Source organism: Typopeltis vanoorti, chromosome 1 (assembly GCF_054136105.1).
Source record: "Typopeltis vanoorti isolate ZY-2024b chromosome 1, IOZ_Tvanoo_1.0, whole genome shotgun sequence".
NCBI classification, from domain to species: Eukaryota; Metazoa; Arthropoda; class Arachnida; order Uropygi; family Thelyphonidae; genus Typopeltis; species Typopeltis vanoorti.
In genome coordinates, this window is record NC_143549.1 from 150,093,423 (window position 1) to 150,118,768 (window position 25,346).

Below are 25,346 nucleotides of genomic sequence, written 5' to 3' on the forward strand. Positions count from 1 at the left end.
TTATGTAGAAGGAATTATGTAATGGTCTGAGTTTGATGGAAAGAAGGATTTATATAATGCTGATGGTCTACAATAGTTTCTTTGTCAGGTGTCTAAAGAGAGCTTTGTTCACCAAGAGTGCTGAAGAGCAACTTCAGGAAAAATTAAGCAATTAGGGGGTATGTAAGTTGAAATAATTTAAAAATACTGTTAAAAATATACCCAGTATAAAAGAGGGAAGAAGGAATAATGAGTTCATGGAATGAAAGACTGTTTTGAGTATGGTCATCTTCAAAAATGTATAGAATTTAGTGGTGTGCCCTGTATAGTCCATATCAGAATATGTGTGAAAGCACTCATGAGGCAAGTGAGTGTGAAAATGACCGATAGATGCAGAATCTAATCTTTTAAGCAACAGTATCGAATAGGGTAGTCAATTCAAGAAGTAAAGGTGGTGGTGGTCTAAAGGGATGCTATAGTTTATATATACTAATGCGAGACGTTTCAGGAACAAGAGAGAAGAGTTTTTTGCATTGGTTAGTGCAACAACAGATGATGTTGGATGATACAGAAATAGAATGTGAAGGGTTTAGTATTTTCAGGGAGGTTAGGGAAGATAGGATGGTGTGTGTGTGTGTATGGGGGGGGGGGATACTGCATATTTTAGCAGGTGAATTGCAACCAAAAGAATAGGAGACAGCAGGCAGATGGCTGTTCATTTGAAGCAGTCACCTGTGAGATTGAGGCCAATAAGACCAAATATACAGTTCAGAAAGACATTCATCAGCAAATTAGTACAGTGGTTGTAGGTTGAGTAATTATTATGGGGGACTTTAATTATGGAGCTATAGATTGGAAGAAAGAAAGCATGTGATGGAGGGAACTCAGGATACGAGAGTATTGAATCTAGTTATAGGATCAGAAGAGTTATCCCTAACCAAGTGGCCATGTAGTCTCTGATTTGGAAGAGTGACTATGCATTCTTGACTTGGAATATTGTAAAGCATGAGGAATATTCTGTCAAGAAGGAATATACAAGGCAGGTGATTATGACAAGCTTAGGGAGAAGCTTCAATCTGTGCCATGGCATAAAAACCTGGAAGGGAAGGATGTTAGTATTGCACGAGATAGTTAAGGGGCATCTTCTTTTTCATCCATCAGAATGGATTGAGTCCCATATGAAATCTTTGCAGTCTGGCCATTTCTTTGAAGCTTGATAATTGTGACCTTTCCTTCAGAGATCACAGTCACATTCATTTTGGTCTGTCTCTAGATTGTTTTCCTCCAATGATTCCATACTATATTTAGTAATCTCTGAGAGATCATTCTCTGGAGATGTCCAAACCATTCTTAATTGTTGTTTAATAATTATAAGCTGTCATTGTACTAATTGATACATTGTTTTCTTTTCTTACTAGTGAGTCATATTTATTTTTCTTAAAGCATTTCATTTTGATTGCTCTCATTTTCTGTATTTCTTTCTGTCTGAGGGCATCTAGAGGAGACAATATCAGATTTTATACCCTAGGTAAGGAGGGTTAATCAGGATGGATGAATAGTATCATTAAGCATGAGCTGCAAAAAAAGAAATTGTTGTGGAGGGTATATAAGGAGAAAGGTGACCAGCATGGTAAGAAAGGCAAAATCAGATTACAAGAAGAAACTAGCTGAGTAGGCCAAAGGAAATCCCAAAGTGTTCTTTCACTGTGTGGCAAGTTAGAAGAAGAATGACTATGGAAGGATATCCTCAATGAGTGCTGTGGTGGTGAAGTGACAGAAATAGTCAAAATAGTGGAATTACTCAGTGATCACTTTGCAAAAGGTCTATTATACAAGTATGGTTACTGCTGTGACATATATAGGAATAGAGGTGAATGAATTGGAAGTTTTTAGGATATTGCAGAATCTCAGTGTAAATAGAGCTATAGGATTAGATGGGATATCAGGTCTCATTTTACAAGAAGGTGCAAGGGAACTGGCATTACCTCTGACTAAGCTCTTTAATTTAAGTCGCAGCCCTGGCAGAGTTCTAAGGGAGTGGAAAGAGTACAAAATAATTCCTTTGCATAAGGGAGGCTCTAAGACTGCATTATCAAATTATAGGCTAGTCAGTATCTCAGGAGTAGTGGTAAAAGTATTGGAAAAGCTGTTCAGAAAGAGACTTCAAGAATGGGTGGATAAGAATATGATACTGTATGAGGAGTAATATGGCTTTCTGAAGAGTAAGTCATGACGTAGTAATTAATAGTAATCTAACTTCTTATAACAGAGTGACAGCCGAGTTTGATAAAGGGAATTGTCAGACAATGTGGGAATGTGCTGGGTTTTGCAAAGACCTTTGACAGAATACCACTTGGAACTCTGTTATGCAAATTAGAATAAATAGGGATGAATTTGTTATATGGATAGATGGTGGCTGATGAATAGATACCAGAAAGTGGTATATGAAGGAACAGCATATAGGAAAATGCAAGTGACTAGCGGTGTGCCACAAGGTTTTGTGCTAGGATCATTATTGTTTAATTTGTACATAAAATATATAGGAAGTAATCTGAAGGGAAACATTCAGTTGTTTGTTGATGATGGGAAATTGGGTAGAATAATAGTTACTCAAAGTAATTTGGAGAGCTTGTAGAATGATTTGAATAGATACCAAAAAGTGGTATATGAAGGAACAGCATACAGGAAAATGCAAGTGATTGAATAGGCTGGAATTGTGGGTGTGAAAATGGCTGTCATTTCAATATTAATAAATGTGAAGTCATTCACATGCTATGGTGTGATTACATATCCAATGTTGTATTATGTTGGTGGGATTATGTTAGAAGAGACTGATCAGGCTAGGTATTTTAGAGTGGTAGATAGCAAGTTGAAGTTTAGAGGCCATATCAGCAGGACTCCTGATTACCCTACCTATCTTTGCATCATCAGCGAATAGCTGTATGTCACATGACAAATCCTTCCCAATGTCATTAATGTACAGATTGAATACCAATGGATCAAGGACTAATTCTTCAGGCACACCGCTGGTTACTTTGAATCTCGCAGATTCATACCCTCCATATACCACTTTTTGATATCTCTCAGTTACCCTTCCTCTTATTGTGAATAGTTTATAATCCAATCTCATATTCTCCAATTTATGCAACAGTATTCTATGCTGTATTCTGTCAAAAGCCTTAGCAAAATCCAAAACATCATGGTGTATCCAATCCCCTTGTCTAGCTCACTGGTAACATTATTATAGAATGTGAGCAAGTTGCTTAAACATGACCTTCCCTTAGTAAACCCATGCTGTTCATTGCAAAATAGAGATTCACTGTCAACCCATTTCTGAACTGGAACCCTAACCAACTTTTCGAAATTCTTCACCACCACTCTTGAGATACTGATTGGTTGATAGTAGGATACATCTGTCTTTGCACCACCTTGTGAATGGGATTACCATACATTCTTTCCATTCCTGCAGAATCTTCGCTGTTCTAAGACTCAAATTATATAGCATGGTGAAAGGAATAGCCAGTTCAGGTGAACACTCTTTTAGCACTCATGATGATATCCCATCAGACCCTATTACTGAATTCTTATTCAGTTTTTGCAACATCTCTAATAACTCCTCTTCATACACCTGAGTTTCTTCAGAAGAGGTAGCCGTGAACTTAATCTTGCATACACTTGGTTGATACCTTTTAGTGAAATGGACAGTCATTATTTCAACAACCTCTTCTGCATCTGTTATCCCTCACACACCATCTGCATTCCAAAGAATTATTCTTTTGTATTCATTCTTTCTTTTATTTGCAGCATGTCAATAGAATTCTTGTCAGTTGCCTTTAGTTTGCAGAGCCAGTTTCTTTTCATACTCATAGTTATCTTTCCATACAACGGTTATGACTCTTCTGTCCTGCTGCTTATAAATTTCATAATGGACATCATCCTTATGCAGACAATATTCCTTCTACATCATTCGTTTCCTATAAATCTCTTGCTTAATAAGATTACACCATTTCACTCCTATTCTATTTATTCTTTAAACTCTAGAGACACATGCCGATATTGCATCATTTGAGTTTATTTTAAATGCTTCCCCCATGCTCTGTTGATATTCTTTCCATCCAGCAACCGATACCATTGCACTTAACTCAGTATACTCCTCAGTTGGTCATCATTTTCTGCTTTGTAGTTTAGCATGTAAACTTTTATGAATGGAATATTCATAAACTAGTCACTTCTCAAGTGAATACCACTTGATCGCTGTCACCAACCGGAAGCAGTATAGTTACTTCTTTAATTGAAACACCCTCTTACACTATAATAAAATCTAACACTCTCTGAGCTTGTTAATTTTTGCAACATACTGCTTGAGGAAGTCGTCCCACAACAGCTCAATAAGTTCAGTTTCATTTTTCTTCATGAGATTTCACTGCTACCCAATCAGTATTTGGATAATTAAAGTCTTTCATTATGTAATCATAATGAGAGACATAATCAAGAGTGCCCATTGTCTCTATTTAGTGATTAATTTCTTCATCACCCAGGTATGTAACAACACCCCACTATGTAAGCGATTTTGTTAGATTCCACCTCACACCACACATCTTCAAATTCACTGTCACTATTACTACAATCATAGGTCTAAACACTAACTGGATTCAAGTCATCAGATATCATTAGTTGCACGCCCCCTTCTCTCCTATCTTGTTTATCCTTCCTACCCTTTACACTCGATACCAGTTAATATATCTGATTCTGATTGCCATGTCTCACTAATGCCTACAGTCTCAGGTCCCAACATATTAGCAAGGCACGAAACTCTACCCCTTTATTTTTGATACTCCTGGGATTCGTATATAGACATAATAAGCTACCTAAATGTTCTTTTGTATGCTCTTGTCTGCAGTCTGCATGACACATTTGGACTAGAGAAGAATAGATCTCTATTCTTCTCTAATGCCTTATACATGTAGACATCTTTGCATATGTTTGATGGGTTCGAACCGGACAAACAAAGTCAAAATCATTCTCTCCTCGTAATAATTTCCATGATGATGCCCATTCCTTCATTAGCACGATTATATGACATTGTTGCTCTTACATTCATGTTCTCACCAGTTCTCCCATTATAATTTAGTTTCCCTGACCTAACACATATGTCTCCTATCACTTATTAGTTTTTCAAAACTCCTGATGCCAAACACATTCAGGTATATGCTGTCCCTCTTATACAAATATAATCTTCCCTGAAACTCACTCCACACATCTAAAAACTTGCATCTATTTCTTTCACATAACTTATGCATTGAATTGTTTGCTATCATATGCCTTCTTCTTGATTCATTTTTATCATATCAAGGTAATATACTTACTATTTTTGCTTTCTCACTCTTCACTCATGCCTTTTCCAACAACCCTTTAATGTTCTCTCTCATGCTGAACTTATCCCTTGTTAAATTAGTATCTACTATAATTACGATCTCATTTACTTTTATTTTCTGTTTTTGAATTGCTTGGGTTATTTTTTTAATTTTTCCTCCTGGGAAAACTAGAAGTTATAACCTGCTCATCAATGTCATGTTTTATGACAGATTCGTCATACCAAATAACATCCTTCTTTTTACCAACAACATTACTTACCTGATTTTTGTTTATTCACTTACCTGATTCCTTGCCTTGTTGTTTCTTATTTTGCTGCTTAATTTTCTTTTCCTACAGACGATGTGGGAATTACCAAAAATTGAGCAGTGTTTGAATGAACATAGGGAGGAAACGAAAATTAAGCAGCAAAATAAGAAACAACAAAACATAGAATCAGGTAAGTTAGTATGGAAAATCAGGTAAGTGATGTTGATTGTAAAAAGAATATCATATGGTATGGCGACTCTGTCATAAAATATGTTATTGATGAGTGGGTTATATCTTCAAGTTTTCCAAGAGCAAAAACTAAAAATATAGCTCATGCAATTAAAAAAGAGAAAAAAAGTAAATGAGATTGTAATTGGGTAAGTAAGCAAAATAAGAAACAACAAAACATAGAATCAGGTAAGTTAGTAAGGAAAATCAGGTAAGTGATGTTGATTGTAAAAAGAATATCATATGGTATGGCGACTCTGTCATAAAATATGTTATTGATGAGTGGGTTATATCTTCAAGTTTTCCAAGAGCAAAAACTAAAAATATAGCTCATGCAATTAAAAAAGAGAAAAAAGTAAATGAGATTGTAACTGTGGTAAGTATCACGACTTAACTAGCGATAAGTTCAGTATGAGAGAGAGAGGATATGAAAGGGTTGTTAAAAGAAGTGAGAGGGAAAAGTGAGAAAGTGAAAATCATAACTATATTTCCTCAATATGACAAAAATAAATTAAGAAGAATGGCTATGATGGCAAACAATTTGATGAGTAGGTTATGTAGAAGAAATAATAGAAAATTATAACAAAAACTTAAAAAACAAAAAATTATAAAAAAAAATAATAACAAAAACAGAAAATTATAACAAAAACTTAAAAAACAAAAAATTATAAAAAATATAATAACAAAAACAGAAAATTTTGGGATATGTGGAGTGAGTTTGAGGGAAGATTGGATTTGTATGCAGGATGGCCTACACTGGAATGCATTTTAGTATTAGGAATCTTGAAAACCTGATAACTGGTATGAGATTTAATACAGAGTCAGAGAAACTAAATTATAATGGGAGGAATGGTGAGAATCTGTGTGTAAGAGCAACAGTGTTATGTAACTGTGTTAATGACGAGAGTAGGCATTATCATGGAGATGATTACAAGCAGAGAACAATTTTCATTTTATGTCTGTTATGCACCCATCAAATATGTGCAAAGATATCTGCAATTTTAAGTAACTAAAGAAGAACAGAAATCTCAAAGTTATCCAACTGCGTCATGCAGACTACAGACAAGAGTATACAAAAGAACACGCAGCTAGTTTATTATGTCTGTACGTGAATGCTGTGAGTATCAGAAACAAAGGGATAAAGTTTGTTTCCTTGGTCAATATGTTGGGATTTCAGATTATTGGCATTAGGCATACTAACTGGTATTGAATGTAAAGGGTACAGTATTTTTAGGAAGAATAGACAGGACAGGAGAGGAGGAGGACATGCTGCTAATAATATCAGATGATTTGAACCCAGTTAGTTTTGAGACCAATGATTGTAATTCTAGCAACATTTTTTATGTGGCAGTGAGTTTGAAGCCATCTGGTGTGAGGTGGAATCTAACAAGATCAAGTACAGATTAGTGGGGTGTTGTTACAGACCTAGTGGATTTGGATGCTAGTGGTGATCGGAATGTATCACCAAATAAAGACGATGCCACAACTTTAATCATCCAAACTTTGATTGGGTATCAGTAAAATCTCATGAGAAGAATAAAACAGAATTTATTCAGCTGTTGTGAGAGAACTTCTTCAGAGTATGTGACAGAAGAAACTCATGGTCAAAGAGTGCTAGATTTGATTATAGTGTCAGAGAGTGTTTCATTTAAAGACATAACTATTCTTCCTCTGGTTGGTGACTGTGGTCATGTGGTACTTACTTGAGAAGTACTACATGACAGTGTTCATCCAGTACTTCTCAAGTGAGTACTTTCACTTGGGAAGTGGCTCAGTTTATGAATGTTTGAAGGGCAGGAGTGAAATGGATGTGTACTCAAGCAAGAGATTTGTACGAAAAGGATCATATGCAAGGAATACTTTGTGCATGCGTTTGATGTCCGTTATGAAAATTATAAGCAGCAGGCTAGAAGAATCAAAACTTTGTATGGAAAGCTACATCTGAGTATGAGACAAATCCTAAAGAACTGTATGGTTACATAAGCAAAAGACAAATCCTAAAGAATAAATATGAAAGAATAACTCTACTGAATGACTCTACTAATGATTTATCAAGTGATAAGTTCAGTATGAGAGAGGATATGAAAGAATTGTTGGAAGAGGTGAGAAAGTGAAAATAGTAAGTATATTACCTCAATATGATAAAAATGAATTAAGAAGTGCTATGATGGCAAACGATTCAGTGCATAGGCAGTGTAGAATAAATGGAACCAAGATTTTGGACGTGTCGAGTGAGTTTGAGGGAATATTAGATTTTTATAAGAGGGAGGACCTATACCTGAATGCATTTGATATCAGGAGTCTTGGAAAACTAATAACTGGTTTGAGACCTAACACAGACAATCAGGGGAAATTAGCCGGCATGGTTGGCCAAGTGGTTAGCATATCCACTCTCCAGCCAAAAGGCCGCAGGTTCGAATCCTGCCTTGAGCATGGATGTTTGTGATTATCTTTGAAAATACTAGTGGTGGTGGTCAGCAGTAGATGATGTTGGTGTAGATGATGTGATATGCTGTAGTTGGTGGATTGAGTGATGGAGACGGAGAGTTGTGCAGTGGGTTCCCTCCCTCGATGAGTCTTTTGACTCCCTGGAGGTGTCATGTAATAATAATAATAATAATAATAAATTATAATGGGAGGAATAGTGAGAACATTAGCGAGTGTAAGAGCAACAATGTTATATAATTGTGCTAACGATGGGAATGGGCATTATTGTGGAAATCATTACGAGGAGAGAATGATTCTTCTCATCCAAATATATCACGCAGACAAGAGAATACAAAAGAGCATCAGGTAGATTACTATGTCTATATACAAATGCTAGGAGTATCAGAAACAAAGGAGTAGAGTTTGTTGCCTTAGTCAATATGTTGTGTCCTCATATTATAAGCATTAGTAAGATCTGGCTATCAGAATCAGACATATTAACTGGTATCAAGTGTAAAGGGTACAGTATTTTTAGAAAGGATAGATTGGAGAGGAGAGGGCATGCTGCTAATGATATCAGATGACTTGAATCCAGTTAGTCTTGAGACCTATGATTGTAGTACTAGTAACAGTATTCATGTGGCAGAGAATTTGAAGCTGTCTGGTGTGATGTGGAATCTAACAAAATCAATTATATAGTGGGATGTTGTTACAGACTTGGGGGGGGGGTTGGTTTGCTAGTGATGAAGAAAAGAATCAACAAACAGAGACGATGGGCACGAAAAGAGTAATCATAATGGGACACTTTAATTATCCAAATATTGATTGGGTAGCAGTAAAATCTTATGAGAAAAATGAATCTGAAATTAAAGATGCCAAGCTATTTTATATGTATATAAATATAAACTTGGTTTAAAAAAAAAAAACTTTCTGAATCCGAATTTATTGAGCTGTGGTGGTATGACTTCCTCAAGCAGCATGTGACAAAAGGAACTTGAGTTCAGAGTATGTTAGAATTTATTATAGTGTAAGAGTGTGATTCAGTTAAAGTATCCTGCCTCCAGTTGGTGACAGTGATCATGCAATACTCACTTGGGAAGTGAGTAGTTTATGAATCTTGCATTCATAAACTTGTCATTAATGCTCAACTACAAAGCAGGAAATTATAACTAACTGAGGAGCATACTGAATTCAGTGCAATGGTGTCTGCATGGTTAGCCTAGTGGCTGTGCACTTCGCAACCATATGACTGGGGAAGGAGTGTCCCAGGTTTGATTCCCGTTGAAGACGTGAGGAATTTGAGGATCTTCCTCAGCCATAGCCAAGTTAGCCGGTCTTGGACGGAGACAATAGAGTTTTTTCTGCCAGTTTATCTGGCGTTGTTCATCCTGCAAGCAGGCAAACCGGCCCCGTGAACACATACGGATCTACAGCCATAAATACTTAACCCCCCCATGAGGGGGGAGCTCAACTCGCCCCAATAGGGATGGGGGAGAAAAAGGGAGGAAACTCCATGCGAATAAATAAATAAATAAGTGCAATGGTATCAGTTGCAGGATGGGAAGAATATCAACACTGCATTGGAAGCATTTAAAAAATACTTAAACAATTTAATATCAGAATATATCCCTAGAGTTCGAAGAATAAATAGGGTAGGAGTCAAATGGATGTGTAATCTTATTAAGCAAGAGATTCATACGAACTAATCAGGCTAGGTATCTTTGAGTGGTAGATAGCAAGTTAAAGTTCAGAGGCCATGTAGCAAAGATTGCAAATACAACTCTAAATATAATTACAATGCTAAAATGAACTCTGACATATAAAGAAAAGTATGTCATTTTTGCCTCTTTACAACACCTTGATAAGACCTCATTGGACTATTTTGTGCAAGTCTGGTCTCCTTGTTTCCATTATGATTCTGATACAGTGGAGAGAGTTTAAAAATGATATCGTAATTGTGAAATACTGATTATGAAGACAGATTAAGAATTTGTAGACTGTAGACACCAGCATACAGGAGAATGAGGGGTGATATGATTGAGATGTATGAACTTCTGAAAGGGTCATACAAGATTTCATTTGATGGAGAGTTGAGAAAGGACAAGAAGATATCCTTGGAAGCTGAAAACGAATTTTGCAAAGATGGGGGGTGAGGGCTAGATTTTTCTCTCATGGGGTGGTGCACGATTGGAATGGATTGCCATTGGATGTGGTATGCGTGAGCAGTGTGAATAAATTCACAAACACGTATGACAGCTGGTGTGTGTGTAGTATGTGGCCTCCCTCGATGAGTTCCTGACTCCCCAACTCTTTTAATAATAATAGTAATGTTATAACTTCATATTTGTAAAAACACACTGCTCTCATCTGGGTAGTGTGTATTTCTTGAATATTTATACAAGTAAAATACACATTGCCTAATTAATATTTCATAAAACCTTATTTATATTATTCATCTTTTAAGTAGTATTGCATAATTCTGCGAAATGATTGTCATGCTAGAATTAATAATAATAAACTAATTCTTAAATGAAATAATTTTAATGTAGAAATATTTTTGATAAGTTAGAAATGTTTTTGACATATTTTATGGTAGTAGCATACAGTATATTATTGTATTATTAAATGCCTGATAACATAAAAGTGGCCAGGAAATGAATTTACCTAGAGCCATGTATGAATGCTTAACATCAGTCATGTAGATTTGTGTAAATTTTAGCAATGTTATTTTGAAGCCAAAAGTTAATTGCTCTTCATGTGTGCATTTATTCTCTGGCACCAAATGATGAGTGAATCATTCCTGATTCACTCATCATATGGTGATTAGTGAATGTTTTGTTTCCAGTTGTTTTAAAAAGTATACAGCCCATGGATTTATGGAGTAACTGTAAATACAGACTTCCCATTGACAGTTAACAAGGAATGAAAGGAATGTGATATATACATATATATTTTTTAGTTCTGTAGTGTACAAATGCCAAATTGGCAGTATGTACTGATGCTTCAATTTTGCATTACTTAAATTAACTCAATTTAGAAAGGAATAACAGCCAGATTTTTTAAAAAGAGCAAGCAAAATATGCATATGAAATTTCTTCAGAGATTGTACATATGAATGCTTGTAATTTTCGTTTCAGCTAAATTTAGGAAGTCAGTATAAACATCAATATTTCTTAGCCAACTAAAAGCAAATGTGAGAGCCAACAAAAAGTAAATTGAGAAAAAGAAGAATAAACATCAACTTAACCATAGCTGAGCAAATAAGAGACCACATATATAAATTAGGATTACATCCATTAGGATGTCATTCTAAGTGATGAATTCATTTAAGGCACCATATTTATTATATATTTTTTTTTTAAACCGATAATGTAATGTTTTTTTTTTCGTTATATTACCATTCAATGTATATTTGCAGTTTAGCATACTTCTATATATCTATAGAATGATACTGTTTGACCACAGATGTGAAACCCCTCAACACTTCTGCGCATGTCAGAAGAAGGTGAATCCATTCTAATAATAGGGTAATCAATGTGTTTCATGGGATGAGTGTTTATTATTATATATCAGAAAATTAGTTTTTCTTCTATGAAAATTCTAGTATTTAAAGTTGTAGCTATTTTGCTTGTACAAAAGTTGGAAAATTTTATATATAAAGCACGTGATTTCGTGTGTTGGTGACAAATTCATGCATTGACTTATTTCTTTCTCCCCTTCAAATGAATCGACTCTTCTTGGCAATCTGCCAATGACAGCTCTCGCTTCTGTGGTCAAACATTACCTAGTGTTAAAAGAGAAAACAAAAATGCGATTAAATTTAGCTGACTGCACAGCAGCAAGAGCACTAATGTATTGTGGGAAAGTGCAGTTTCAGGGATCAGTTGACCAAGGTTCTTTGAAGGATCATGCTTAGGAGGTCAGATTACTGTGCTATTTATTCCCATCCTCTGCAGCTTGCACACCAACTTATCATGTGGTAATGTGTTGAATATTTTTGCAAAGATTATCACTGTATATGATTGTCCCTTATCTAACACACTTGTTACCTTATCACAGAATGCAAGTAAACTGCTAAAACAAGACCTATCATTTACAAATCCATGCTGATCACCATGAAGAATGCTATGTCCATCAACCCAATCTTGTGTTCTCTATCTAATATCTCCAATACATTGACTACAGCTGCAAATATACATACTGGTCTATAATTGAAAAGTTCTGTTCTAGAACCTAGAACTTGTGGAGTGGTACTATTCTGCCTTCTTTCCACTCCTTAGGAACCTTATCCACTGCAAGATTTTCATTAAATAACCAGGTCAAGGGCATAACTAACTGTTGTGCATATTCTTTAAAAATACATGGTAATATGTCATCCATTATCACAGCCTTATTAACATCTAACTCAATCAGCTAGAACGACTTGGCCATCCAGACTATCTTAGAATCTCCTGGATTAGTGTACATGCATATGCAAACAGTCTATCAAGTTACAATGACGGAAACTAGGATTCATCCTATCAACCAGAAGTGTCCTAAGACTTGGTCCCTTGGACAACTGCTTAGTCTGCCAGCTGAATATAAAAAGTATCAGCTGGGCTAAGAGTGAATGTCTTACTACTTAACGACATTGACGTTGCCATCATACAAGAAACCCATGCAAACAATGAGTCACAACTACGAGAAATAGGCTCCATTCCTGGTTTCAATCTTATAGGAGCAACATACCATCAGATGTATGGGTAGTCACATATGTCTGAAATTCACTTACTAAGGTCCGTTTTATTTCTGATAACGATGTTTCAAATATATCTACCGTTATCATAGAAGTTAACAACTTTACAAGCCACCATCTACAAGCTGGCCTAATGAAGTTTTGCCAGCCTTAATGCACTCTGATGTAAATGGTGCTAAGCTAGTCGAGTGGGCAGATGCAAACAACATACATCTGATTTTCGATCCCAAGGATAATTGCACTTTTAACTCGGCTAGATGGAACAGTGACACCAATCCTGATTTATGTTTTGTTATAACTAATCAAAGAGGCCTCTGTCCGCATGGTTAGTCTAGTGACTTTGCACTTCGCAACCATATGCCTGGGGAAGGAGTGTCCTAGGTTTGATTCCCATTGACGATTCAAGGAGCTTAAGGATCTTCCTCAGCCATAGCCAAGTTAGCCAGTCTTAGGCATGGACAGCAGGGATTTTTCTGCCAGTTTATCTGGATTTTTCATCCCACAAGCAGGCAGGCCGGTCCGGTGAACACACATGGATTACAGTCAGGTATATTGACCCAGCCATAGGCCTGATTCATCAGCTATACCGGTTCTGAGCCCAGATAAAATTTTGGGGACCTGAGATTATTATTACTATTACTATTATTATTATTACGGGTATCTCCATGGAGTCAGTAGATTCATCGCAGGAGACCCAAACTAACAAAACAATATCTATCATATCTCTTCTTAAATTCATTTACAGACGAAGAACTCACAACTGAGTCAGGCAATGAATTCCACTCATTCACCACCCTCCAGGTGAAAAACCTTGTTCTCACACCCTTGTTAACCACACTTTTCTTTAATTTCCAGGGATGACCTCTTGTTCTTCCATCACTATCACACAGCTGAAACATTTCCCCTGCATCAATCTTATAAAAACCTTTTAGTAATTTAAATGTTTCTATCATATCCCCTCTTCTTCGCCTATCAACCAACCTCTGCAATCCACAAGCTCTCAATCTATCAATGTAGGGAGCATTTTTTACATCACTCACCAACCTAATCACTCTCCTCTGAACCCTCTCCACAACCTCCTCATCTCCAAGGAATCCAGGCGACCAGCCCTGAGCACAGTAATCCAAATGTGGAAGTATCAATGCTTTATAAAGGGGAATAATAACCTCTTTATCTCTGGATGTTAGTGTATTCCTCAATAACCAAGTAATCCTATGTGTAATCTTGGACACCTTAGCAATGTGTTCCCTGAACTTCATCTTCCTATCCATCAACACCCCTAAATCCCTAGCCTCATCAATCTCTTGGAGTACCGTTCCATCAATGTAGTACACAGCCGGTATAATCCCAAAATGCATAACCCCTTACACTCTTCCACGTTGAACTGACATCCATTACCCTTGCCCATTTTGCCAGGTTATTTAAATCATCCTGCAAACTCTCAACATCGGCTTGATTTTTTATTGCGCTACCCAACTTTGCATCATCGGCAAACAACTGAATATCTCCCCTCAAGCCATTTCCTATATCATTTATGTACAAATTAAACAACAATGGGCCATGCACAGAGTCCTGAGGCACACCACTGGTCACCTGCCTCATCCTATACTCTGCTTCTCCTGCCGTACATCCCTGCAAAAGGGATGTACATCCCCATAAAGGGGATGTACAGCCAACACCACCTTATCTTTATAGAGATGGGCCCTCAAATCCCACTTACTGAAACTACACCAATGCCACATTGGAATTTTGCAAAGACAAACTGGAACAGCTTCTCATCAGATCTAGATAAAAATGTGTGTGGTTCTACCACAACCTTGCAAATACCAAAAATTTGTGAAAATAGTAATGTCTACAGCCACAAAACACATCCCTAGAGGTGCTGGAAAAGAATACATACCTGGCTGGAGTGAAACCAGCAAAGCACTTTATAATGACTTTCTGAATTGCAGACGTGTAGATGTTGCAGATGATCTTATTGACAGCTTAAATGAAGCTAGAAAGAACAAATGGATTGAAACTATTGAAAGGCTGAACCTTAAACATTCAAGCAGGAAGGCATGGAGCCTCCTTAAAAAATTGGGTGGTAATTCCCATTGCCCCTAAGCAAAAGCTGCTCTTAGGGCCAATTATATTGCCAATCAGATAGTGAATCTGTCCAGAGCTAAATCAGAAAAAAATCACACTAAAATAATTAGGAAGGAATTGACCAGACTTCAAGAAGGTTGTTCTGAAGTGACTGATTTATCGAATCCATTCACCAAAGAGGAACTTGCTGCACTCCAGGGAGGGAAAAACTGGTAAAGCACCTGGATTTGATAATATTCACCCTGAATTTTTAAAAAACTCTGGACCAAATACAATGGTATGGCTGACAAAATTGTCTGATATCCTACAGAGTATGAGATTATTGGCAGAATTTAAAAAATTGAAGATAATAGCCATCCTGAAACCTGGAAAACCTACTAATAAACCTGAAAGCTATAGACCTATAGCACTGCTTAGTGTCTGTCTTCAGCTGTTAGAAAGACTTATTTACGATAGAATTAGTATTATTGTTATTAACACTCTCCCTCGTGAACAGGCTGGTTTCAGGCTTGGGTGCAGAAGTGAAGATAAGTTTTGGCCCTGACGACTCATAGAATCTGGTTTTCAAAAATTCTTTAAAACTGGTGCAGTCTTTATAGACTTATCGCTGTGTGTGATATCTTTTGGAGGAATGGCATGATCTACAAGTTCCTTAAAATACTGAAATGTAAAAAACTGACCCATGTGATCAATGCTGTTCTGTCTAATAGAACAATACAGGTAGTAGTTTCAGATGATGATATGAGCAAGTTAAGAATATTTAACAGTGGACTCTCACAGGGGTCGGTTCTAGCCCCTCTTCTATTCAATTTGTATATTTCTGACCTTCCAAGGACAACATCTAGAAAATTTACATATGCTGATGATCTATGCATCACATCCTAACACCAGAAGTTCTGTACTATAGAGCACATACTAACTAGTGATCTAGATGAGCTAACCTACTTCTTTGAGAAGTGGCGTCTTATTCCAAGCACTACCAAGACTGAAACATGCTGTTTCCATTTGAACAATAGCATGGCACATGATATCTTAAGAGTGCCACCAAATGAGAACATATTACCACAAAATTTTAATCCAAAGTATCTGGGCATAACCCTAGACAGAACTCTCTCCTTTAATAGATATCTCTTTAACATTGCTGCCAAACTCAGACCTAGAAATAATATACTGCATGAACAACCTGGGAGGGGGGCTTGTACTCCCATATTAAGGACATCTGCTCTGGGCCTTGTTTACTCAACTGCTGAATACTGCTCAGCTGTGAACAGTGCACATGTTAAATTAATTGGTACTGTTCTGAATCAGACAATGCGTATCATTTCTGGAACAATAAATTCATCATATTGGCTACCAGCTCTTAGCCACATGACCACCACAACTATGAAGCCAACACAACTTGATTTGTGAATATAACAAAATATGCTGGAATCCACTGCTTCCTATACACTCTGATATTGACAACTTCACATCACAGAGACTTAAGTCAAGATACCCACCCATTATAACTGCACAGTGACTTGTTGCTGAGGGCTCTGATGCAACAATAGCATGGCACATGGAGTGGATTGCCCAAGCCCCAGTAATCTTGCAGACTGTCTTTAATCCATCTCCATGTTTGGGTCTGCCTCCCACTGACGAGACCTCAATATAGGTCGAAACCGGTCTGGGTAGTGGCCCTTCCCTTAATGCATAGCAGTATACATGTCTGCAAGGAGATGTGCTTTGCATTATGGGAGATACCGAGACAAGGAGTGATGAGAGCTCAGTCCACCTTTGCTCGGAGTTTCCTGGTGTTGCACCACCTTACCTCAGTCCTGAAGATATTTTCAGGTGCAAACTTTGTTTGCTTACACTTGGATAAAGGATTATACTAAATTTATTATAGCCCTCCATCAGGGTTTGACCTACCTCAAAAAAAAAAATATAGACCTCCCTAAATAGGGTTCCCACTAACCATGGTAGGTGCAGAACTTCATTGTTTACTTGGGGGATAAGACCAAACTCTTCTTCTTGTAGTTGTGGTGAGGATAACCAAACTATACAACATATCACATTTGACTGTCCTCAGAGCACCTATTTAGGACCTGTAACTGACTTTATAACAGTTTCTACAGATGTTGTTGACTGGCCATCAAACTTAGACATTCAATTTTAATTTTTATGCTTGCTTGTATATTTTTATATGTACATATGACTATAGTGTCACTTCACACTAAAGTATCCTTTTATACATCTCATTATTTTACTTTATTATCTTGTATGTCCTTGTGTGTGAAGTGACACTATAGTCATATGTACATATAACATTTTATTTAGCCAAACACTAAATAAAACAAACCCAATCAACACCTGATTCTTTCACTTTCAATCCTCCTAACTTGTCTTCCTTCTACAGGATGCATGCCATCATTTACACCGGTATAATTATATTCTGAAGTAGTCAGTCAATAATTCCAGTATATCCTTTTTAATGGTTACTCTGCTACCATGACTATCCACCAGTGTCAACCTGTCATAATTATTTTTCCTCTTGCCACTAGCAGAAGAATTCCCTTGAATTAACTTTGGCCTGACCAGCCAATCTCCTCTTATACCGCACCTTTTCCTTCTTTTTCATGCTCATCATTTCCCTGCAGTTTATAATCTTCATGGATCTGAGTGCCACCGACTGACTTATACCTCCTCCATAACGTTTTCTTTTCAAACACAGCTTGTTTGGTTTCACTGTTCATCCAATTCATTGCTAAGGGGTTAGGCAAGCTATTTACTTGACTAACCCTTGGAATGCAGTTATACATTTCTTGTGTCACATACTGCCTTATGAATTTCCATGCATAGTTATCATCTTTTCTGCATGGCTCATCTACCCAACATATCGATGCTAATTGATTACAGAGCTTCTAATAATCACCCACTTTATAATTTCACGCGTCCTTTTTTTTTTTTTTTTTTTTGCCAGTAATCTTTTCTTGTTTCACCCCCCCCACACACACATGCAAGAAGTACCTCATGATCACTCTCACCAACTGGGAGCAGTGGTAATACCTCATTAACAACTACACCTTCTGAAGCTATCACCAAATCGAAAACACTAAATCCTCTAGTTGCTTCAGTCATATGGTGATTAAGAAATTTATCCCTCAGAATTTTGAATTTCTGAATTAATAAACATCAGTACTACATTGAATATGTGAAACCTTAAAAGTCTGGTCTGGCATAGCATAGTTTTGACACTAAAGACAGTATCAGATGGGATGAAGTTTGTCTTATCCATAGAAGCAGTTTTAAATATGAATGCCTTTTCATAGACAGTTGTGAAGCCCTTTTACATCGACTTAACCTGAATCAGAATAGGTGTCTCTCTCTCATTCAAAAAGATTGGGAGATTCTAATTTCATGTGAACATCAAAAATAGTTTTAATATTTTTATTAATATTAATTTTGAGCATGCGACAATTGTTTTTAATTGGTAAACTGATTGTTATATACCTTCTATTCTTGTTCTTTGATCTGCTTGTTGTTTTTACATGCTTGTGATGTATTATTTTTGGAAGAAATATCTGTACTTCCATTCAAGTTTATTACTGTAGTTACCGTGTAATAAACTTTCAACATCTTTCTCTAAATCCAGAATAATTTAATAAAATAGGTGGTACACCTTTTGGCAACTGCTATAGGTAAAGATGACCTCGCTATTGCTTCTGCCTGGTATCTCCAACTCTGGCCTGGCTCCCACTGAAGAGACCTCAATAAAGATCGAAACTAGTCTGGGTAGTGGCCAATCCCTTAATGCATGTGTTTTGCATTATGGGAGATACTGGGATAGGAGTGTTGGTAGCTTTCTCCACCTTTGCTACGAGTTGCCCGGTGTTGTACTGCCTACACCGGTAAGGTAGTACAGCACCATATTCAGTCCTGAAGATATTTTCAGGCGCAAACTTTGTTTGCTTACACTTGGATAAAGGATTAAACTCAATGTATTATAGTCTAACCAAGTGAAAAATAAACTTTCAATGTCTGATATATGCTTGAAATTTTATGTTCTTATTCAATTTTGCTTTGTTTGCCATTATTCTCATTATCCTTGAAAATGTTTCGATTAGTATAAGCAAAATATTAGGTTATTTCATTTTTTACTTGTGTTGTAATATGCCATTAAAAGTATCACACTGGGTTTTTCAGTGCCATTATTTCATATATGAGATAAGGTTTTTGTGGCCTCCCTCTCATCTTTACATCTTTTCTTTTCTCATATTATTCACATGCTCTCTGTATATCAGTTTACCAATATCACCTTTTGATAACACGTGAACAATAAATTCCAGTTTTTTTTCTTTTGTTCTTCTTATTTCATTGGTTTTACTAATTTTAAGACACATAATATTTTATTTATTGCTTGTATTACAATAAGTTGAAATTATACAAATTAAGTTTTTTCTGTCTTAATTAAGTATATGTTATTATTTCCTTAACTTCTGATATTCGATGAGTCATAATTACATAATAATTAACCCAGCTTTCTTTTCTTTTATTTAGACTGATAATCCTTTTGTTAGGACGCTGCTCTTTTCAATATCTGCTGGTGGTGATACTGATACAATAGCATCAATGGCATCCAGTATAGCTGGGTCTTACTATGGATCTTCTTCTATACCAGTTATTCTACAAGAAAAATGCCAGGGCCTGAGAGTTTCTCAAGAATTAGCTGATCGTTTATACAAAATTATTGCAGACAAATAGTAAGTTATCCTCTTCATTATTGTGATAAAGTTTTATGGCCATACTTTTAAAGATTTAGATATATATTTCTAGTTGAAGTCTGTAAAACATCTTAAATGGCTGAAATTATGAATATAGAGCATGGGTAGCCAATTATGTGTCCTGTCCTTTTGGAGCCAAAATAATTCCGGTGACTTAGAAGAGCTGCAACCTTTGACTGATGCGATGGTATTGGAGTAGGTGAGTGTGCTCATGGTGAGGTTGTATCGAGCTTATAAGAAATGCTTTGACTAATTACACACATAATTTTAAGGAGCTTACTAAAAAAATGGATACAAGAAAGAGGCCTCTACTAGTTAATAAGTAACTAAAATTATTGTTTTTTATTGTTGTTATTGTCTAGAGCATTTTTCTAAATTTAAGGTCTGCAGTGGCACTTCAAGGAATTATTATTATTATTTGACACCTCCAGGGAGTCCAAGGACTCAGTGAGGGAGGGTACCTGCTCTACAACTCCGTCTACACCATTCAATCACCAAATGACCGCATCTACGGCAACTCCATCTACTACTGCTGACCACTACTAGTATTTCCACCAACAATTACAAACATCCATGCCCAGGGCAGGATTCAAACTCGCAGCCTTTTGGCTGGAGAGCTGATATGCTATCCACTAGGCCAACCAGCCCAGCTTTTCCACTTTAAAATTATTTCAATTGTTCAAAATAAACTTGATTTAATGTGTTTCGAAGTAAACTTTTTTTATTGTAGTAATTTTTATTAACCTTGTTTTTTTTTTCTCTCTCTCTCTCTCTCTCTTTTTTTTTTTTGTTCCTTGGTTTCACATAGCTGGATGTATAATAATGCTAAATCGATGTAATTACAATAAGCATTGAGAATATCTTGAATGAATAAATTTTATTGAATATTATGCTTAAATTGCAACAATAATTGTTATATTTGAAAATGAGAAAAAGGGACATATGCCTATTGGCTCCAATATGGTGTAATACAAGGCAGTTTCGTATGAACTCATAAAGTAACTATCATAACATTCTGCAATTAGTAGTAGTGTGTATGGGGGGGAGAACACACACACACACACAAAAAAAAAAAAAAAAAAAAAAAAACTCATATAAGGTTTATCCAAATACTTAGGATGGTCCTAATTTCTAATACTGGGCACATAACTTTAACCCAGTTTTAAGGTTGTCTTATATATATACGTGCCCGGTATTAGAAATTAGATTACCATCAAAATAACACTTTATAATAATAATTGTTTTAAATTTACATTACTAGACGATAGTCCTACACGCTATTAAAATTTGATATGTTCAGGTTACAAGAGCAAAGCACAATATCCTTTGTTCTTTACTGTTTCCAAATGAAGACATATTTAATATTTTCTTACATAAGAAAACAAAAGAGTAGGTTTTTATAAGTTACAAGTTTGTTCTTTATCGAAATTATCCTTAGGATTTCGATATTAAAATCATGAAGAGCTGTGTGATGTGTGAATGCGAGCTGCGTGTGGCTCACGAGCCACATTTTGGCCACCTCGATATAGAGCCATCTTGTTTATTGGATGCCATCTCCTGTCTTATTTGCAAATGGGTTTACTTATGAATATTAAATGGTGCTGTGCAAGAGGACTAATATTCGTTGATATACCCCTTCCTTGTGGTATATGGATTACTATGAGCCTTGCAGTGGCACCTCAAGGAATTTTTGCAAAGTAATATCTGAAACATACAATGCATTCTGCTTTTCTGTACATAGAATGCATTGTATGACATTGATGTCGTCTATCAAATGACCTTCCAGTTTTTGAGCTGTTCAAGTAGGGCTTGATTCCTTTATGGCCTTCAGGTGCACATAATTCTTTTGACTGGACAATTCTGCCTTTGGTATTGTACTTAGTACTGTTGCTCTTAAGAATAGTACTCATTTACATTTTAACATAACTCATCTTTATTAATTTTTTTTTTTCTTCAGAAACTTTTATTTTATTTACAATTTTAAGCAAATGCTACATTGCCAAATGAACTTTTTCTATATTTCTGTGAGCAAAGCACATAATAAAACTCTATGATTTCATTATAGTGATACATGATTTTCCCCCCTCAGATTATTCCACCTCAGTTTCTGATTATTAAAATACACACACACACATACACACGAGCCTCTGTAGCTCATTAAGTTTTGATGATGCCCTTTGTTTGGAAAGATGTTCAAATCTCATCTAGGACATGAAGAACCTTTATAAGAGCTTTTCAGTTGAAGATAAGTTAGCCTGTCACATATGGAGGAAGCAGGGCTTTCCCTCCTAGAAACATGGTTTTTCATCACTCAAAATAGACAAACCTACAAGAATAGCATGTGATTGACACTGTATAATACACTATTAACTGCCCTATCAGAGTGGTAATTAGGAGAATTAGATTTGAAGAAGCCAAGAAGTTATTTGGCCTTGAAAGACCAACAAGTCTAGCATGCAAGGGTATATTCAAGTGTGTATGTGTGTGTGTATACACACATACAAGACTCAACAAATTATGAAAGCTCCTACTCGCTACCAGAAAAAAAACAACTGTACTTGGTGAAGACTCTCACTCATTTTTTAATAATTTGTTCCATTTAGCCAGTATTCAATAAAATGATTAGTGGTGCTGGATCATTGTTTGGAGACCATTTACTTTAGGTGAGAACCCTTCCAAGAAGAAATCAATAAATAATAAGAATAGAAAGAACATTAAAAATATACATTGATTTTTTAGAAAATATAATTTGTTACTAGGACAGGCCCTTCATATTAAGCATATTCATCTGTGTTTTCTTAAAGTAAAAAAAAAATTGTTTAGAAAGTTATTTTTTATTAAATAAACAATATTCTGTTTTCTCCAATCTGCAGCTTCTCACCAGCTGGCAAATTCTACTTGTCATATAGCCAGAGGGCAGGTGTATTTGTTAAGTCCTGTATATGTATCCTTTCTTCCTGATTTACATTGGTATATAAACCCCCACGTCTCTGTGCAAGCATTCAAAACCCAATCTTGATGTTATAGGATGTTTAATCCTTATTCCTGTAGTGTCCTACATTTGTACATTATGTGGTTAGGCTGGCTTGCCTTTTTGAGGAAAGAAAAACTTGAGTTTCTTGGAGGAAAGTTTTCCACTCCTGTATGAGACCATTCACCATTTGATTGAAATCTCCCAATAAAGGTTCCTTGCATTATAGAGCTACAGAAACTCACATATATTTTACTTTCAAAATATAAAAGATTGTCAGCACCCAAAATTTCTGAAGTACAGCAATTATAGAAATTTTTTTTCTTCCTACCTTGGATTTTAGACCAATTGGCCTCTTCTGGACTCATGGCTGGCTTTCTTGGTTTTCCAATTCTTCTTTTTCTATATATTTTATATCCGTGTACTATTTTTGGCAGTCTACTATTGTCTATTGATTTAGATGTTCTAACCATTTTTGTTTATATTTACTTATACATAATATAATAAAATTAGTTTAATCCTTTATCCAAGTGTGAGCAAACAAAGTTTGCGCCTGAAGTATCTTCAGGACTAGGGTAAGGTGATACAACAACCCAGGGCAACTCGTTGCAAAGGTGGAGAAAGCTACCAACCGCTGCGCAAACTTTGTTTGCTCACACTTGGATAAAGGATTAAACTAATTTTATTATACTCTAACCAAGTGAAAAATAAACTTTCAACAATTTACTTATACAGTAGTTAATTGGTTTTATATTCAGATATTGCAAAATCTTCATTTGTGTTATGATCTCGCTTGGACCATATTCAAACAGCAGATATTTCATTTCTGCTATTTGAATCCGTTCGCTTTATTCTTTTTCATGGTTCATGCTACATTTCGATATAATAAAGTTTGTTTAGACAGAACGTTCTACACTATCTACCAACAATTGTCTGGATACCTCTGTTATTTGAAATTATGGAACATTCCAGGTTTGTTAAAAACTGGTGTACAGATAGTAGGAAGCAGTTGAATACATAGGTGGTATGGCAAAACGACATGAACTCAGTGACTTTGAGAAAGGTGCCATCGTGGGCTGTCACATTGGTGGCACGTCCATACGTGCCATTGCTGCTCAACTGAAACATCCAGAATCAACAGTTGGTGATGTGATCAACAAATGGAGAGTGTTAAAATGGGCCGCATGCAAAAACCAGACCAGCTACAATCATCACAGACCATCTGTGATGAGATCCAGAATGGCAGTAACACCATGGTGAGCACTTATACTGTACGAAAAGAACTCTGAATTGAAAGGATTAAATTAAATTTATTATAATGAAAAGAACTCTGTTTACTGGGTTTCCAGAAGTGCAGCAGCACACAAGCCGAACATCACACCAAAGAGCTTAGTGCAAAGAGTGTATGAACTGGGCAATTGACCAGTGGAAAACGGCACTCTACACCGATGAATCAAGGTTCACCTGTTTCCAGTTTGATGGCAGGATGCGAGTGTTGAGGCAGCCTGCTGAATGCTTGTTATTATATATATATATATTTTATTATCTATTATGATTTTGCTACTTATTGGGATTTCTCCTTTGAAAGCCATTATTTTTTGTCTTTATTTTTGATATACTCATATCACATATTCTTAAATTTCATTTTTAAGTAGAGAAGTAAAGAAAAAAAAAATCATTTAAAGTGCAGAAATTCAAACTAGTGTAATTAGCTGCAGTTACTCAATGTTGTTAGCTCCTATCTTCCTATCCCTTCTGGTAAAAGAGATTTGTATTTCCCCATTGTAATTAAAAAGAAATTATTGGAAATTTTTCCACTTGGTTATACTATAAATTAAAGATACCAAGAAATTATATACTTGGTTTAATCCTTTATCCAAGTGTAAGCAAACAAGTTTAAGCAAATGATAGAAAGTGTGGCTATGGCAATTAAGAGGGTTGAGAGGTAATGTACATTGGGCTGTGAGAGATATGAGATTCTTGCTTGAGGTTGTACGAAAGAAGTTGCAGAGAGGAAAGATAGTGTGCGTGTTGCCTAGGTATGATAGTGATAAGCTGATTCGAAGAGCAGTAATATTGAATAACATAATAGCTAGAATGTGTCAAAAGAGAGGATTGGAATATGTGGATGCTGGGTTTCCACATATTCCATGAGGGCATTTGAAGACAGAGAGGAATTGTATGTGAGAGACCGCTTGCATTTGAATGAGGAAGGACGTAGGCATCTAGAGAGATTGCTGTTCTGAACAATTCGGTGTGTCAATGCAGGGAAAATAGAATGCCCAAAGGTGAATGGTACCAGGGGTGGCCTCTTGTAGGAATGAGTACTTGGGAGAAGGGGGAATGACATCAGGTAATGGTGAACACAGTGGAGTCTAAAGGGGATAATGCTGGGTATAGAAACAGTGGCATTTTTATGCTTTATACTAATGCCAGGAGTATCCGGAATAAAGGAGAGGAATTGGTGGCGCTGATAGCTCAGCCTGGCCAAAGATTATTGGGATCACTGAGACGTGGTTGTCAGAAGAGGATA

At 36.2% G+C, this 25,346-nt stretch overlaps 1 protein-coding gene across 2 annotated transcripts in view; it reads left to right on the forward strand.

Annotated features, from left to right (window-relative positions):
• Positions 1 to 25,346, forward strand: part of LOC150110535 (ADP-ribosylhydrolase ARH3-like) — a 164,820-nt gene that overhangs the window by 136,322 nt on the left and 3,152 nt on the right. For both annotated transcript variants that reach the window (XM_090394618.1, XM_090394624.1), the window contains exon 7: positions 19,619 to 19,821. In XM_090394618.1, the coding sequence (XP_090250744.1) occupies positions 19,619 to 19,821 (203 nt within the window). The remainder of the gene's footprint in view (positions 1 to 19,618; positions 19,822 to 25,346) is intronic.